Source organism: Vicia villosa, linkage group LG6 (genome assembly GCF_029867415.1).
Source record: "Vicia villosa cultivar HV-30 ecotype Madison, WI linkage group LG6, Vvil1.0, whole genome shotgun sequence".
Taxonomy (NCBI): domain Eukaryota; kingdom Viridiplantae; phylum Streptophyta; class Magnoliopsida; order Fabales; family Fabaceae; genus Vicia; species Vicia villosa.
This window is the reverse complement of record NC_081185.1, coordinates 108,167,733-108,185,279: the sequence shown is the minus strand read 5'-3', so window position 1 is coordinate 108,185,279 and position 17,547 is coordinate 108,167,733. Positions and strand designations below refer to the sequence as shown.

Here is a 17,547-nt window from a genome sequence, read left to right as displayed (position 1 = left end):
TTTATTTTTATATTCTTAGTAAACGTGTCATGATATTTGTAGTGAGTTAGTAAAATTTTAATAAATTTTGTTTCTTCATAGCATAAAAATTATATGAAATCGGAAAAATGTGACTACTGATCCCAATATTGAATAATGTATTAATGTTTTTGATGATATTAATTAACTATAAAAAAACAAATTTTGACCAAATTATAATTTATCATTTTTTAAAACACCAAATTAAAACAATTATAACGGGAACATAAAACTACTGATCAAAATATTGAATAATAATGAGAACAAGTTTACTATTGAGTCAAATTATTTTGTAAATAATGTCAAAATAACGGGGAAAATAAATTTACTGATTAAAATATTAAATAATAAAAATTTATTGACGATTTTTTTAATTTATCTAGAAAAATATAAATCAATAAATTCACTCTTTAAATGACTATAATATCAATATTTAAAATTTTACTTTTATCCAAATATATTCATATAGGTAAAAAATATTATTATTGATTTAAATGTTTTTAAACAAGGTCATTTTTATAAAAGGGACTAAGTTTACAATTGATTCAAACATTTTTATAAATAAAGTCCAAACAAATATAATATTTATTATTTGTATAGACGGAAAAAAATATATTGTTGATTCAAATATTTTTATATATGAAAAAAATTATAGGCACCAATTTATTATCTCTTTAAAAACAATAAACTCTTTTGATTCAACAATTTAGTCTTTTTTTCATTTATTATTATTATACTTTGAAAATAAATGCGCTTACTAACTATAGAAATCAAATTTTGATCAAATCATAACTTATAATTTTTTTTAAACACAAAATTAAAACAATTATAACGAGAACATGAAGTTACGAATCAAAGAGAAACCAAATTAAATGTAGTTTGCATTTTATTTTGTTTTGAAAATGATGTATATTATTAGGAAAAAAATGCTTAAAGCTTATAAATAATTACGAATGAGATGTAACACCCGTATATTTTAATTTTAATTTAAATGGAAATTTAATTAATAATTAGAATTATTGGTGGTTTGTGGGATATTAATTGGGAAAGGATGGTTATGGTGTTGGGCCATGTGTGATGTTAAGGAATGAGGGGGTGTTATGTTAGTAAAGGCCCTATTCTAATTAAAAGGTTATTTTATAAAATAATAAGGAATTGAGAATAAGAGAAAGGAATGTGAAAAGAGTTTGGAACACGAAGGACGTGAAAGAGAAGCAATGGAGGGAGAGACCAATCAAGAACTCTTGGCTAAGGTAAGGGGGGACTCTTCCGGTTAATTTCTATTATGTGATTATGGGTAATAGGATGGATTAACGTATGATTCGATTCGATTGGGTATATTGGGATTTGATATTGTTAGGTATGTTATGATTGGGGATAATTGATGAATTTGTATAGATTGTTGGTCATTGATGTGTTGTTTTGATGTATAATGATGTGTGATGAGAAATTCGATGATTATATGCCTGTATGCGATGTCTGGAATCGTTTTTGGGTGAAAAGGATGTGAAATCGCAGAGTCTGAACGCAGACCCGTAATTCTGCAAAATCGCCTGGTCGCGCCGCGAACCTCTGTTTGCGCCGCGAACCGTTGGGCAGAAAACCAGGGAGTTGTGATACGCTCAGGTCGCGCCGCGTCCATGTGTTGGCGCCGCGAAGGCGTAACTTTTTCTCGTTTCGCGCCGCGAACCCGGTTGGCGCCGCGTGCTGTAGCGATAATTATTTTCTTTGAAAAATGAAAAAATGTGTAACTTTCAAACCGTAAGTCCGTTTTAGACGCCGTTTTGGACGTCGTTCCTTAAATTGAATGTTTTACCATATAAAATAAATATAACAACAATAACTTGATTTTATTTTGAAAAGTATCGTTTTCTTCAAATCTGGTTTACTCTTGTTTTGCATAAATGAGGAGGTGCAATGGTTTGTTGTTCGCATAATTGAATATGTGCAATGATGGGTGCTGTTATAATATGATTGCTCCTGCTTGTTATGCAAAATGGATGTTGTTCATGGTAAATATGGTTATCATGTGTTTTGATGAATGATGGTGTAAATACTCTGTTATTGTTTGGTTGATTTGTTGTACTTGGTATACGATTGTGAGGGGTGCTATTGTTGTTGCACTGTGTGGTGAATGTTTTATCTGTTATGATGTCGTGATTGTAACTGGTAATTGATATACATATATTGTTGATGTAAAATATGTATTTATTTGTAGTTGAGGAATAGCATAGCTGTGTGTGGCTATTGATTATCGTGGTGGTTGATGATTATGACATTTGGTTGTTTAATGTTGATGGTGAGCATGTTATGGTTGATACATGCATTTCATAATCATGTTGTGGGCTGTATCCCTTATGGTGGTGGGACAGCGGTAGCTAATTCCCATTGTGTGGAATTGGTGAGAGAAGTAGCCGAATCTTTATGGTGGTGGATCAGTGAGATGGGTTATCCCATGTTTGGTACCACATGCATATAGTTGCATTTGCATTAGGTTGTTGTGTATAATTATAACATGAATGGAAGATTGTCCAATGTTATAATATTTGATGATGGTGTAATTGTTATGGTGTTGTCTTTTGGTGATGTATTCTATTATTGTGTGAATTGATGAATAATAGATGTGAATCTGAATATATGACAAATTGGGTGAATGATATATTATGATGTTTTGTTGCTTATGAATGCATAACATTGATTAATTGAGAATGAGACTCACTCCTACTTGTTGACAATTTTCAGATTAAGGAGTAGCGGCATTAGTACTCGGTGAGGATGACTCGTAGAGTTTATCCGTTGTTTTGAATCGTGTCGGTCATGCTCTGATCTTGTAACACTTGGGGACGATAGTTATAGAGATTTATGAGAATTCTCTATTTTATTTGGTGTTGGATTATGGTTCCAATTGGTTATGTTGATGATGTTCCTTATTCCGCTGTGATAAACATAATTGTGTTTTTGGTAAATCGTTCCTAATAAAGCATGACTTGACCATGATTGGTTTATTTATTTTAAAATAATTGTGACACCCTTGTGTTTATGTTTTACTCTGATATATTTATTAAATTTGCCGCGGGTTTTAGAAGGGTGTTACAATAGTGGTATCAGAGCATAGTCGGTCATGTGACCAGAGTCTTGTTGTTAATTTTTCCTTTCGGTATGCGACATGTGTGTGAAACACTGTCGGTACTCAGTGTGTTCTAACTGTTTGCCTGCAGAATTGGGATTGAAACTAGTGGGGGAGAAGCTATGCTTCTCGGATATGTCTCAAATGCAAGATGTTAGCATGATGCGGAGGGCAGCAGTACGAGAGTGGGGAGTTATTGTTTTCTGAAGTGAAGGTGACATGGGCTGTAGACTGTGGTTGTTGTTTCAGTTGGAGTGCTTCGGAGTAGATGGTGGTTACTTCTGGAAAATGGAATTTTGAAGTTGTGATGCTCCAAGTGCTACTGATGGATTGTGATGTTGTCGTGCGAGTAGCCCTATGTGAAAGGTCGTTGTTGAAGTGGTGATTAAAGGAAGTATTGTTGCAAACCTTGCCGTAGGATTACTAGTAAGTAATTGAGATGATGGTAGAGATTATCGATGTTGTTGAGAACGTTTGACGTGCGAGTAATGCGAAGAGACGAGTATGATCTCAAGGATAAGAAGGTTGATGATGGCGTACATGAATTTAGTTTCGTGATGTTGCAGAAGACGAAATTTGGCGATGGGATGTGTTGCTCAAGTTATAAGAATGTTTGGAAGTGAAGAGATATGATAAGGAGCTGTTTAGAATGTGATTGATTTAAAGATGATGAGTTTTAGAGCGGAATTTCCGTAAGAAAAACGCATGACAGTTGTTGAATCGGTATGAAACTTCAAAAATTCATAACTGGAGTTCAGGACATCCGAATTGAGTTCCGTTTGAAGCGTCGGAAAGCTAATGAGATGAACTTTGTTATAAAAATAGTTGCAGCAGCTGTAACATATTTAATTGTGACAGGATGACGTTGGAAAGAGGTGAAGTTGCGGTTGCTCTTGTTCTTATAACTAGACTTATTTATTGGTACTGCACGGGATGTCAGTGTCAGTGTTGAACGGATTGAAGGAATAATTAGGAGGTTTGTTGAGGAGTACTTTTAAGAATTGAATATAGAATTTGAAGAGTTTTGGATATATCGTATAGAGTGTCGCTGCATGATGTCGGTGTTGCATTTTGCGGGCAATGACTGGAAAATTCATATCTTTAGTTCCGAGTGTCGGATTAATGTGCCATTTGAACCTACGAAGAGGAGAGATTATGTTCTACCTTATGGAAAAGCTATAAATACAATAGATTGATCCTATAAGGAGATATTGTGAAGTCGATTAAGGAAGTGTGAAACTTGTTGGATAGGAATGCCTACTACCGTGACTATTCGAAAACGAAGTTGAGCAGAACGTGATGTTGATGAATAAGTTGATGAGATGTTCGGTAATAAAGATGGTTTGAGGGCCAATGGATTTTAGTGAGAAGTGAATTAGTAGTAAAGATGGGATAAACTTTAGAACTCTTGGAATCGTATTTGTGATGGCAAAGTAACGATAAGTATAAAAGAAGAATTTTAGAGGAGTTCTAACATCTGTTGATGTGAGGAAGACTTTGTTGAGATGTCGAGTGGGATGATATTTGGGCAAAAGATGTCATAGAATTTGGAGTAAAACCACAAGTTACGAGTGTTGTGTTACTGCGTTGCGTAGGAAGTCTTTAAATGTGTCGGTGCTAATGGTGAAGGAGTTGGATTTAATGGGACAATTTAGAGACTTGAGTTGGTATGTGAAGGAACTCGTAATAGTGTTAGATTGGGTATGCTAGGAGATTACTAGTGGTATTCTTGACGAGATTAGAGAAGGTCAGAAAGATGATGTTGAGTTGATCGATAGGTTGACTTTGAATTACCAAGGTAAAGGCAGTGAATTCAGAATCGACGGGAATAATGTAATGAGGTTGAGTGATTGGATTTGTGTTTCTGATGTTTTGAGCTTCGGAAGAATATTCTAGAAGAAGGACACCGTAGTGAATTATTGAACTATGACGATGTTAATGAGTTTGGGTGCAAACTCGGAAAGGACACTATTATGTAGTAACGACGGTTTATGCTTACATATGGTTGCCGGCTATCTATTGACAAATTGAGGACTTGATCACCCTTAATCTCTTGTTGATAGTAGGCGGAATCATATAAATGAGATGAACTTGTTTTGTTACCTTAATGGTGTAAGATGTGATGAATACTAAGCCGTGGAAATAATCACTCACTATGATGTGTGAACTTATGAAGAAGTGAATATGAAAGAGTGCAACATGGTGGATGATGACTTAAGACGGGTAATCAGAGTCGCGCAGTGAAAGTGTGATGTGGAGTAATGTTATGAGTACTACTGGTGGCAAGTGAGGAATTAATATGTCAGGAGCCTACATAGAGAATATGTACTGATCTTTATGTCGGAGTTAGAATCCAATGGATGAAAGGATGTCGTGTCGAAGAATTATAAATCTTTTGAATAATTACCGAGGTGATGAATATGTTATTATGGTTGTACGTAGTTAACAAGTATGTATTCGACGAAGTTAAGATGACGAGTTGATACTATATGATTCTATAATAATTTTGTTTTGTTGTTAAGGTGGTATTGTGGATTCCAGATATAATAAGGAATTATACTCTAAGAAGGATGAGGTTGATTTAATTCTTAGAGAAGAGCGAGACCCAATTTGAATTATTTTGTAAGAAATGGTGTAATGAGGCTGACGAGTGTGATTATAATTACTTGTGTGCACTTGTTCTGATAGTTAGGATGTTTAAATAGAGGAAGTAAATCAGGAATTGGTTTTCGCTGGATGCAAGTAAGGATTGCTGAGTAGTGAATTAGTACCATGGATGGTAAAGAATGATTCGTGAACAAATGAGTAAAGAGGGCCAGAGTTGGGCATAACTCGGAAGTCTAATTGGTATAGATGATTGTGATGAGTAATCAGAGTAGTGCGGAAAAAGAGGAATGTAAAGTGTTAGATAATTGATGGTTTGACTTAAGAGGAGTCAAATAATTGGAATTCAATAGTATGGGAATATGAGTATTGAGTTTCTTGAAGGAAGCAGTTGGCGAAAAGTGTAAGTATTATTTTATCGCTCAGATGAAAGAGTGTGTCTAAGGTTGGTATATTTGGTAGATGGAATGCATTACTGCATTGTTTATCAAGTGTGATCATACTATGGATTGTGTAATTGTATTACTCAGTTGTTGAGCGTATTGTATAGGTGGTACCTCAATGTTCTATTGTTGTTAACCTTTTGGAGATATAGCGAGTGGTATCCTTTTGGATGGTCAAATGCGACGTAAGAACTGGGATTTGAATGTATGAAACATGTCTCCTGTTGGTTATGTCAGATGGATTTTGAGGATTGACTAATGGTAATGTTAATTGGGAGCTGGAGAGAGTCAGGTGAAGGACTCTTATATGAGCTGGCTACTTGAGGTATGTTTTCGAGGACGAAAACCCTTTTAGTGGGGGAGAGTTGTAACACCCGTATATTTTAATTTTAATTTAAATGGAAATTTAATTAATAATTAGAATTATTGGTGGTTTGTGGGATATTAATTGGGAAAGGATGGTTATGGTGTTGGGCCATGTGTGATGTTAAGGAATGAGGGGGTGTTATGTTAGTAAAGGCCCTATTCTAATTAAAAGGTTATTTTATAAAATAATAAGGAATTGAGAATAAGAGAAAGGAATGTGAAAAGAGTTTGGAACACGAAGGACGTGAAAGAGGAGCAATGGAGGGAGAGACCAATCAAGAACTCTTGGCTAAGGTAAGGGGGGACTCTTCCGGTTAATTTCTATTATGTGATTATGGGTAATAGGATGGATTAACGTATGATTCGATTCGATTGGGTATATTGGGATTTGATATTGTTAGGTATGTTATGATTGGGGATAATTGATGAATTTGTATAGATTGTTGGTCATTGATGTGTTGTTTTGATGTATAATGATGTGTGATGAGAAATTCGATGATTATATGCCTGTATGCGATGTCTGGAATCGTTTTTGGGTGAAAAGGATGTGAAATCGCAGAGTCTGAACGCAGACCCGTAATTCTGCAAAATCGCCTGGTCGCGCCGCGAACCTCTGTTTGCGCCGCGAACCGTTGGGCAGAAAACCAGGGAGTTGTGATACGCTCAGGTCGCGCCGCGTCCATGTGTTGGCGCCGCGAAGGCGTAACTTTTTCTCGTTTCGCGCCGCGAACCCGGTTGGCGCCGCGTGCTGTAGCGATAATTATTTTCTTTGAAAAATGAAAAAATGTGTAACTTTCAAACCGTAAGTCCGTTTTAGACGCCGTTTTGGACGTCGTTCCTTAAATTGAATGTTTTACCATATAAAATAAATATAACAACAATAACTTGATTTTATTTTGAAAAGTATCGTTTTCTTCAAATCTGGTTTACTCTTGTTTTGCATAAATGAGGAGGTGCAATGGTTTGTTGTTCGCATAATTGAATATGTGCAATGATGGGTGCTGTTATAATATGATTGCTCTTGCTTGTTATGCAAAATGGATGTTGTTCATGGTAAATATGGTTATCATGTGTTTTGATGAATGATGGTGTAAATACTCTGTTATTGTTTGGTTGATTTGTTGTACTTGGTATACGATTGTGAGGGGTGCTATTGTTGTTGCACTGTGTGGTGAATGTTTTATCTGTTATGATGTCGTGATTGTAACTGGTAATTGATATACATATATTGTTGATGTAAAATATGTATTTATTTGTAGTTGAGGAATAGCATAGCTGTGTGTGGCTATTGATTATCGTGGTGGTTGATGATTATGACATTTGGTTGTTTAATGTTGATGGTGAGCATGTTATGGTTGATACATGCATTTCATAATCATGTTGTGGGCTGTATCCCTTATGGTGGTGGGACAGCGGTAGCTAATTCCCATTGTGTGGAATTGGTGAGAGAAGTAGCCGAATCTTTATGGTGGTGGATCGGTGAGATGGGTTATCCCATGTTTGGTACCACATGCATATAGTTGCATTTGCATTAGGTTGTTGTGTATAATTATAACATGAATGGAAGATTGTCCAATGTTATAATATTTGATGATGGTGTAATTGTTATGGTGTTGTCTTTTGGTGATGTATTCTATTATTGTGTGAATTGATGAATAATAGATGTGAATCTGAATATATGACAAATTGGGTGAATGATATATTATGATGTTTTGTTGCTTATGAATGCATAACATTGATTAATTGAGAATGAGACTCACCCCTACTTGTTGACAATTTTCAGATTAAGGAGTAGCGGCATTAGTACTCGGTGAGGATGACTCGTAGAGTTTATCCGTTGTTTTGGGTCGTGTCGGTCATGCTCTGATCTTGTAACACTTGGGGACGATAGTTATAGAGATTTATGAGAATTCTCTATTTTATTTGGTGTTGGATTATGGTTCCAATTGGTTATGTTGATGATGTTCCTTATTCCGCTGTGATAAACATAATTGTGTTTTTGGTAAATCGTTCCTAATAAAGCATGACTTGACCATGATTGGTTTATTTATTTTAAAATAATTGTGACACCCTTGTGTTTATGTTTTACTCTGATATATTTATTAAATTTGCCGCGGGTTTTAGAAGGGTGTTACATGAGACATGAAGTTATTGATCAAAATTTTGAATATTAACGGAATATAAAGTTACTGATCAAAATATTTTTTTATTAATTATATCTTCAATTATTTTTTTTCCACGGGTAACTAATTTTTCTATTAAAAAATATATATCTGAATTAAATGCGTGTCCCGTACCAGAACCCGTGCGAACGCACGGGTTTGTTACTAGTTCATCAAGACAATACTAAAAAAAATACTTACATAGACACAACCATAACAAACACATGTACTTACACACAACTAATTATATTTTTTTTATTAATTAAAAATTAAAAATAAAATTGTCTCTCTCCTCTTTTATCTCAACGACCCCCATGATGCCAATTAAAAACGAAATTAAAATTTAAATAAATTTATATTCTCTCTCTTTTCTTTGTGTCTAAAAATATGGATTTAGGTTCGTATCCATGCAAGTATTTCTAGACAATACTAAGCTAATCTCAACAATAAATTTTTCTATTTATTTTAGAGTTAAAAGGTAATGTCATTCAATAGAATAGAAAGCCATCCATTTGTTATGTCATTAAAAAAAAAAGAAGTTTAATTAGATATATGGTGTTAATTAGTTGATAGTGTAAAAATGCGTCACCCTTTTTTTTCTTTATTTTATTCCATTTTATATTTGATGTAACTATTTTATTATCATAACTTTAAAAATAATTATTCGGATCTTCAAACTATTTTATAAGTCTTTTTTATCCGAATGTTATTATTCTTTTTATCTAACTGTTATATCCAATTTTTGTGACTTTTAATGACTAAAAAATTAATACTAAAAGTATTTTATGAATTTTAATTATTATTCTTCTTCTTTTTTTTTTTCTCTTCAAATTCATAAAATCTAAACCATCCAAAATGGATTAATAACCTTCAATAAAAAAAGAAAGCTCACTCCATCACATTTCAGCTCAAGTCCATCGAATTTCCACATATTTTTGGTTCGAATACGTAACATTGGTGCCACCTTTGGTAATTAACTTCTGATTCTTAGAATTTTCATGATCAACTTCTCTGATCCTAAAGTCGAATTGTTACTACGATCTTGTTCTGAAGAAGGTGATGGTGTTTGATCCACCTATTGAAGTCATCCCATGTCTATCAACTTCAAGACTATCCCCCTTACCTTTTTGTCTCTTTGATTAACGGTTGATTGTTTAACAAGGAAGAGGAGAATAAAAAGAATCCATGACAAAATCCTTCAGAAACGTCAGTGGTAACTAGGAAGTAGGAATAAGATATGTAACACCTCAAATTTGATTAATTGATTTAATTAAATTGTTTGTGTATTTATTTAATTATTATATATTTTAATTAAAATAAATCACATGTTTATATGTGTTGTTGGGTGTAATGGTATTGGTGAGTAGGGGTATGAATAGGGCAGACCGACTAACAAAGGCCTACAACCCAGCTTACATATGCCTAGGTCAGGCCAGACTTTTTATATAAATAGAAAAGGCCTAGGCTTTTTTTATAAGTCTATTTAGCTAAAAAGGCTAGGCTATAGGCCATATAAAAAGCCTTTTAAGCCTATGAGCACGACCTATTTAAATAAATATGAATAATTTTATTATTATATTGTATTTTATACTTTGAATTAAAATAATTTTATGAGCACGGTCTGATGGACGGGTCGTGATGGTCCCCATGTTGTTTTCTCAAATCGACTATCACCAAGATGACGGGTTGAGTGTATGAAGGCTGACAGGTTGGGTGACGACCAGGTCGTCACTAGCCCAGAAAGGGCGTCATCGTGTCAGTAGCTTGTTTTGAGCTTCCGGTTCGGCTTTTCTAATTTTTTTCGCTTGTATGTGATGTTGAATCACTATTTGGTGATAAATTATGTTTGTATGTGTGTCATGTGCAAGTCTTGATTGTTGTTGAATTTTTGTGATGTTACACAATTAAATAAGTGAGTATTAATTGTTGTGGTGATGTTGTTGGTGATGTGCACGGGCAAAAGAAGGGCCAATTGTGCATATGTCTAGTTGCATGTCATCGTTGAAAGTCATGCATCATGATGTACAAACTTCGATTCAGTTTTGGTATGCTCTTGTCCAATGGTGTGGATTCAGGAGGGAGTAGCTGGTTCTAGATGAGAATTGGTGAAGCGTTAATAAAGGTGTTAGTAGCGATTTGGTGTGCTCTAGTTCCATGGAGGAAATTCAGGAGTAGATGGACCTGTGTCGTCCATAATTGGTACCGCATGCATATAGAGTCAGTTGAGGAGTACATTTGCATACATGTTTGCATATGCAATTGATCATTCATGGTGTTGTTGATTGGTTGGGAATACATGACGTGACTGATGATTTGTTGCGACTAACGCTTGTATGTGATGATTAGTGTGAATTATCCTACCCTTGTTTTGTTTTACACCACTAACATATTTTGAGTGTATTCTCACCCCTTTAGTTTGTTGTGGCATATGTACTCCGGTGGGGTACAGACGAGAAAGTAAATGACTAGCTGCTAAGAAGCCGAATATGCATTGAGGCTATTCTTCTTTCCCAGTTGTAACTCGGTGGGAGAACTGATGAAATGTTGCGGATAGCAAGAGTCGCCACCGACTTTTATTTTATCCAATATATAGAAAGGCTAAAAGAACAGGAAAAGACCTTTTAAAAAGATTTTGAGTTCGGGGGGTAGGTTATACAAAGGGAAGGTGTAAGCACCTATTGTATCCATGGTTATCCATAGGCTCTTAATTGCTTAGCTCACTTTTGTTTTCAAAATGTTTGAAGTGTAGTGTGTGAATAATAAAAACTTTGTTAAGGACTTTAGCTTGTAAATAAGCGTAGCCTTGTTTTTGAAAGTATTTGAAAAGATAGTGTAAAAAAAGATTTTTGAATTTAAATCAGAGCAAGCAATTAGTAGCAACTACCCTAATTTTAAGATTTCTGTTCTTTAAGCTTTTCAGTTTGAAAAGGGCTATCCATACCATAAGAGGGTAGAAAGTCCTTTCATTGGATATAAAAAGGGTCATCGAGGATTATCGTTCGCCATAAGGCTTTCCCTACCATAAAGAGGACAGGTAGTCTTTAGGGCAGGATATAATAGTCATTTTAAGGCAACGGGCGAGGATACCTTAGCAATGGAACAATCATCTTATTTCCGAGGAAACATCGAGGGACAATATCATTTGATGATGAGCTGAGAGTAACATTTGTTTTGCTTAGGTATCCTCAGAATCAAGGGACTTGACTATTTCAGAATCATAATTAAAAGGCAACAGACAGCATAAGAAGGGTTACCCTAAAGGTGTGTGTGTCACAATCAGGTGATTCAATTCAGTTATATTTATCTTATAATTTAGGCAAACTAAATTTATTAGCAGGCTTGTCACTCCCTAGATTACTAACCACGCAGTTAATATAATATAAAATAAATGCAGAAATTAAAAGTTCCTACGCTATTACAAGGCTTCGGGGAGGGGAATTACAAACCAAAAACCGGAGGAAAAGCAGAAATAAAATGCAGAAATTAAAGGCAGAAATATAAACCCTAATTACTATTACTAGAAAACTTATTGTGACCCATACATAACTTCTAGAATTGAAATGGCAGAAAATAAATAGTAATTAAAGGCATGCGACATTCACAGAGTATGGGATGAGAAAAGAAAAAATCGTGTTTGAAAGAAAATAAGGGTTAGAGATTTTTATGGTGATAAACCCTAAATCTTAAAGGTTAGCCTAATGGCTAGAAAACCTAAAAATAAAATTGTGGTTAAAAAATTAATAAATCTAAACTTAAATTATTTAACCTAATTACCCTAATTAATAAAATTAAAACTAATTATAAACTTAATTATTATTAAGAACTAAAAAGACTAAATTAAAATTATCTATTAAACTTAAATTTAAAATAAGTGTAGTAAAAAAAGGTAAAAAGATCATATAAATAATAATAATAAAAAATTTATTAAAAAAAAACCTGGCGCCTGATCCTGTGTGGCGCGCTGGGAGAGTTCATGGTGAGGTCGCATGCCCAGGAACGTTGGATGGATAGCTGTGAAGATCTGATGGCTTGGATCAGCTAAACTAATTTGGGTTATTTCATAATATTTAAAGAAACACCTATATTTATTTATTTTGGTGATAATGCATAAAATGATGATTTAACTAAAAATAAATAAAAACAAAAATTAATATTTATGTAAATAAAAAGAACAAAAATTAATATAAAGTTAGAAACAAATAAATAAATAAATGAGAAAAGAAAGTTAGAAGTGGGCTTTGAACCCGGGACTTGCAAACCTTACTACCTTACCGATCATATTATGTCAGTTACTTGGAATGACACGACATACGAAAATATATGCGGGCAAATTTTGGGGTATGACACCAGTTTTTATGCGCTTTAGATTTCGTTGCTCTGATATATAACACTGAGCGGGCGAATGTTACGAGTTGTTTTCTTTGTATTATTTTGAGTTGTTGGTGCATGATTTAGATGTTATAACTCATTATGTTTTGTGATGTTGATGTGGAAGACTTTTTGCCATAACCAAATTTTATGTTTAGAAGGAAGTATTAAGAGACTTAATTGATTGTTGAGTTACTTTATTTGATTAATTATGTTGCAATGAGTCTATGTAAAGGCGAGCATGTGATGACATGTGTTTATGTTATATAATTTATTTAACTCGTATTACGGAGCACACTTAGGTTGTATTTGTGTGTCACACTATGTGTTTAGTTGTTTAAATTCGAATTATTATGCATTGGGATTTTAGAGTGTTACAAGATACACATATCTTAGGGTTTCAAGATCACAAGAAAGGGGATGGATTTCCCAATGCTATATTTCGATTGAACGTGACTGCTCCCATAGTACATCACTCAGTGTCAGGAATCTTTATCGATGATGGAAGTACTTGCGACACATGAAGGCATGGATCTCCTGGCCTTCAACAACTCTTATACTCACTCGTTCGAGGCTATAGAACTACCCATTTATGTTGGAAAATGAATGTACCAGAGGACTATGAACACTGATTTTTTGGTAATCCCCTACGAAAGCATGTACAATGTCGTCCTAAGGAGATCATTCCCTGTGGCAATAGATGTAATGACTTCTACAATCCACCTAAAGGTAAAGTATTATAACGATTTTGGAGATCCAGTTGTCATTTCATCCAATCTACGTGAAGCTCACCTAATACATAAAACCATACTCAATAACTCCCTCAACAACCTTTATCACCACTAAAAAAAGAAGAAAGAAAACTCAGGGAATCGCAGTCAACATGGTTGATCTTAATGTGCGAGAAAATGAAACATTATAAGACAATGAGCTCGTCTTTTTTTCAAGAGGCAAAGTGAAAACCTTAAGTTTTTTCCCATATGACAACTTTGAATTTATACAACTTGATGTTAATCCGAAGAGGTTGATTCGTATATGGGTCTATTTGTTGTGTGTGGTCATGAAAGGGCTCGTCGGATGCCTTAAGTCTAATAATAAAATCTTTTCACCAATTGAACCTTTACTCCCCCTCATGTTATATGACGCAACAACTAAGACAACAATATCCTAAAAAGGCAGAAACAACTATGAGTACGGCTCGCGGTCTATTTGACGCCAACTTTATATTTGAAGTAAGATATACATAATGGTTGTACAATGTTGTATTGATCAATAAATATTTGGGGAAGTGGAGAATGTGAGTTGAATACACCAACCTCAACCGAGCATGCCTAAAAGATTCATATCTACTCTGGAACATTGACTAGATGGTAGAAAATTTGGTTGGCTAAAGACTTTTGTCATTCATGGACGTGTATTCATATTATAACCATATACCCATGTTTGAGGCAAACATGGACAAAATAACCTTCATGATCGAACGAAACAATTATCGATACATCGTCATGCCATTTAGCTTGAAGAGCACAAGAGCTACATACCATAGAATGATGAACAAAGTATTCAAATAAGAGATAGGTGGAAAATTAGAAGTTTGCATGGACAATATGGTCGTCAAGTTCAAGGAAAAAGAATTAAACGACGAACACCTAGCCATCATGTTCTAATGGGTTCAACTATACAATATGAAACTTAACCTAGAGAATGTAAGAGTAGACGGATCCTAGGCTTCTACTTGACAGAGGGAGGCATAGAAGCGAACCCGAATAAATATGAATTGGTTATCAAGATAAGAGCGCAAACAACAAAGAAAAAGGTAATGAAATTAAATCGGATGCTCATGGCCCTAAAGAAATTCATCTTATGGTTGGATAAACATGCATTACAGTTTTATAAGTTACTGAAGAAAGAAACACGCATTGAGTGGACTTCAGAGTAAGAGCAGGCATTTGTATCTTTCAAGACAGACTTATCAACCCCACAGTTGTTATCCAAACCCATGTGCGGGGAATTTTTGTTCCTTTGTTTAACCATCTCCATCAAATCAGTTAATATCGTCCTCATCCGAGTGGTGGATTATAGTCAGAGATTGGTGTACTTCATATATAAAGTACTAGCCGGACCTAGAGCATGTTATCAAAAGAGAGAAAAAAAGCGTTAACACTAGTGGGTGCATCAAGGAAATTGCGACGTTATTTATTGGCACATGTTGTCGTTGTTCTTACCATTCTACCATTGATGCAAATTCTCCACAAGACAAATCTGGGAGGGCGGCTAACCAAATGTTCTGTCAAGATGTGTAAGTTTGACATCTCATCCGAGCCTAGGAAAGTATTAAAAACCCAATTATTCGGAAATCTCATAGCATAAATGAATACCAACATGCTCGAACCGGCTCATACTTGGGTTGTGTTCAGAAATGGGTCATCTAATAATAGAGAAAGTGGGACCTGCCTCATATTAGAAAGTAACGTTAGTTTAATGATTGGAGTGCCCTTATATTTTGAGTTCTCCACTACTAATAACCAGGATAAGTATAAAGCTTTCATTCCAAATCTGACATTATCATCCAAAATAAAAGTGGAAAACATCAAGCTACATATGGATTCACAACTGGTAGTATCATAAGTCAAAAGAGAGTCTCATACTAAGGATATGTTAGTTAATGGGTTGTGTTTAGGGTTTCTTATGGATCCATTGGGTTTCAGCAGTTATAAATTTGTATCTTTGAGGTAATTGCTGAGGGAAACTTTTAAGGGTATCTAAGGGTTAGTGAAACACTTCTAAACACATTGGTTTGTATGATTCATATATAGAGAGTTTGAGAGATTGAGAAATACTTGAGTAGAAAATAGGGTTTGTTCTTTAGAATTTGTGTGACTATTTCTTTGTAACTCATTTGTAATCTTTTGTAACAACTCTTGAAAGCATAGTGAATCGAAAAATAGTTTTCTCCCCTTAAGTAGACTGTTTAATTGAGCTAAATAAACAGGTTTTGTGTTTATCGTCTTTACTTTATCTTCTCGTGACAAATTAAATTCTCGTCTTATTGCAAAGAATTATTTTTGCAAAAGACATTTGTTTTGATTATCATTATTTTTTGTCCTCACACATCTAATTTCTTAATATATTTTAAGTCTTGAATAATTCATTTAAAATACTTTTAATTATTCTATCAATTTTTGCATCATATATTGTTAAAGAATATATGGACAGGACTAGCAGAAGTAGCAAGGGTGACAACAAAATGAAAGAAAAAGTAAAAGGAAAACCAGTGCAACAATACTACACTATCCTAATTCCATCCTATTTTTGATTTTTCAAACAAGCTTTAATTAGTTGGCAACTAATCCTGATTTCATCATGGTCCGAAACTCTTCATAATCCACAAAGCCATCTCCATTCTTATCAACTCCTTTGATCATAACCTTGCACTCACCAATACTACAATGATCAAATCTTAAATTTATCAGAACTCTCTTTAGTTCCCTAGCTGAGATTAAACCATTCTTATCAGTGTCAAAGACAAGAAAAGCATCCATAAGATACTCATCTAGCTCCTTATCAGTAGCACAACCAAACTTACCTTCTTTGTTATCCATAACAACCATGAACTCTTCCAAGTCTACAAACCCGTCTCCATTTGAGTCTAACATGTTTACCATGCCTTCAGCTTCTTTAGCAGCTATGCTATCTTTGTATCCTAAGCATGAAAGTAACTCACTGAGCTCACTAGTTGATAATTTGCCATCACCATTGGTGTCAATCAGCTTGAAAACTTGTTTGAACTGGTTAGATATTCCCATATCAATAAAAGAAGAGAATCTTATGTTAGATTCTCTTATACTGTCTACACTTCTTCGTCGATTGAAGAGGAATTTAGCCTTTTTGTTAAGAAAGGTGAAGCAAGTCCTGAAAAGTCGTAGCATAACTACTAATTGGTTTGAACCTTTCCTAACTTACACTACAAAATCTTTTAGTACACTTTATAGAGGGTTCTGAAATTCTGCTCACAAACTATTTGCAATAGAAAATGGACAAGTTTTAGACTGGTTCTGAATTTGAGTAGGTCTTGTTTGGTGTGTTGTTGAAAAGTAATAATTTGCACAATGACTAAAATGCCGGCAAATTACACTTTCTGCCAGACTCAGACAACTATATTTAATTTGTTCATTGTTCTCTACATAATGTTAGTTCATAAGGACTGCAACTAGATTAATGATTTGGTTTGTACCTTTATATTTGGATCTTGTGATAAAAATAGATTGTTATCTTTTTGGAAAACTTTTGTTTCCAAAAAGTAATTCAGATTCAAACCTTCACTGAATTGAATTTGAGCAAAAGGACTTTATTTGGATATCAATAAAAATCACTTTTGCATTTGTTAAATAATATAATATATTCAGTTATCCAAAGCACCGTTCAATCGAACCTTAAGTATCTTACTAATCATTATTAA

The 17,547-nt window shown here is 34.2% G+C and overlaps 1 protein-coding gene across 1 annotated transcript; it reads right to left on the bottom strand.

Annotated features, from left to right (window-relative positions):
• Positions 1 to 16,423: 16,423 nt before the first annotated feature.
• LOC131609524 (probable calcium-binding protein CML18) lies at positions 16,424 to 17,526 on the bottom strand. The gene has a single exon (XM_058881235.1). It carries the CDS (start codon positions 17,015 to 17,017, stop codon positions 16,424 to 16,426), a length of 594 nt encoding a protein of 197 aa, XP_058737218.1. The 5' UTR covers positions 17,018 to 17,526.
• Positions 17,527 to 17,547: the final 21 nt, after the last annotated feature.

Bases quoted from the DNA above. Each gene is read 5' to 3' on its own strand.
- LOC131609524 (XM_058881235.1), bottom strand. From the start codon at position 17,017: ATGCTACGACTTTTCAGGACTTGCTTCACCTTTCTTAACAAAAAGGCT.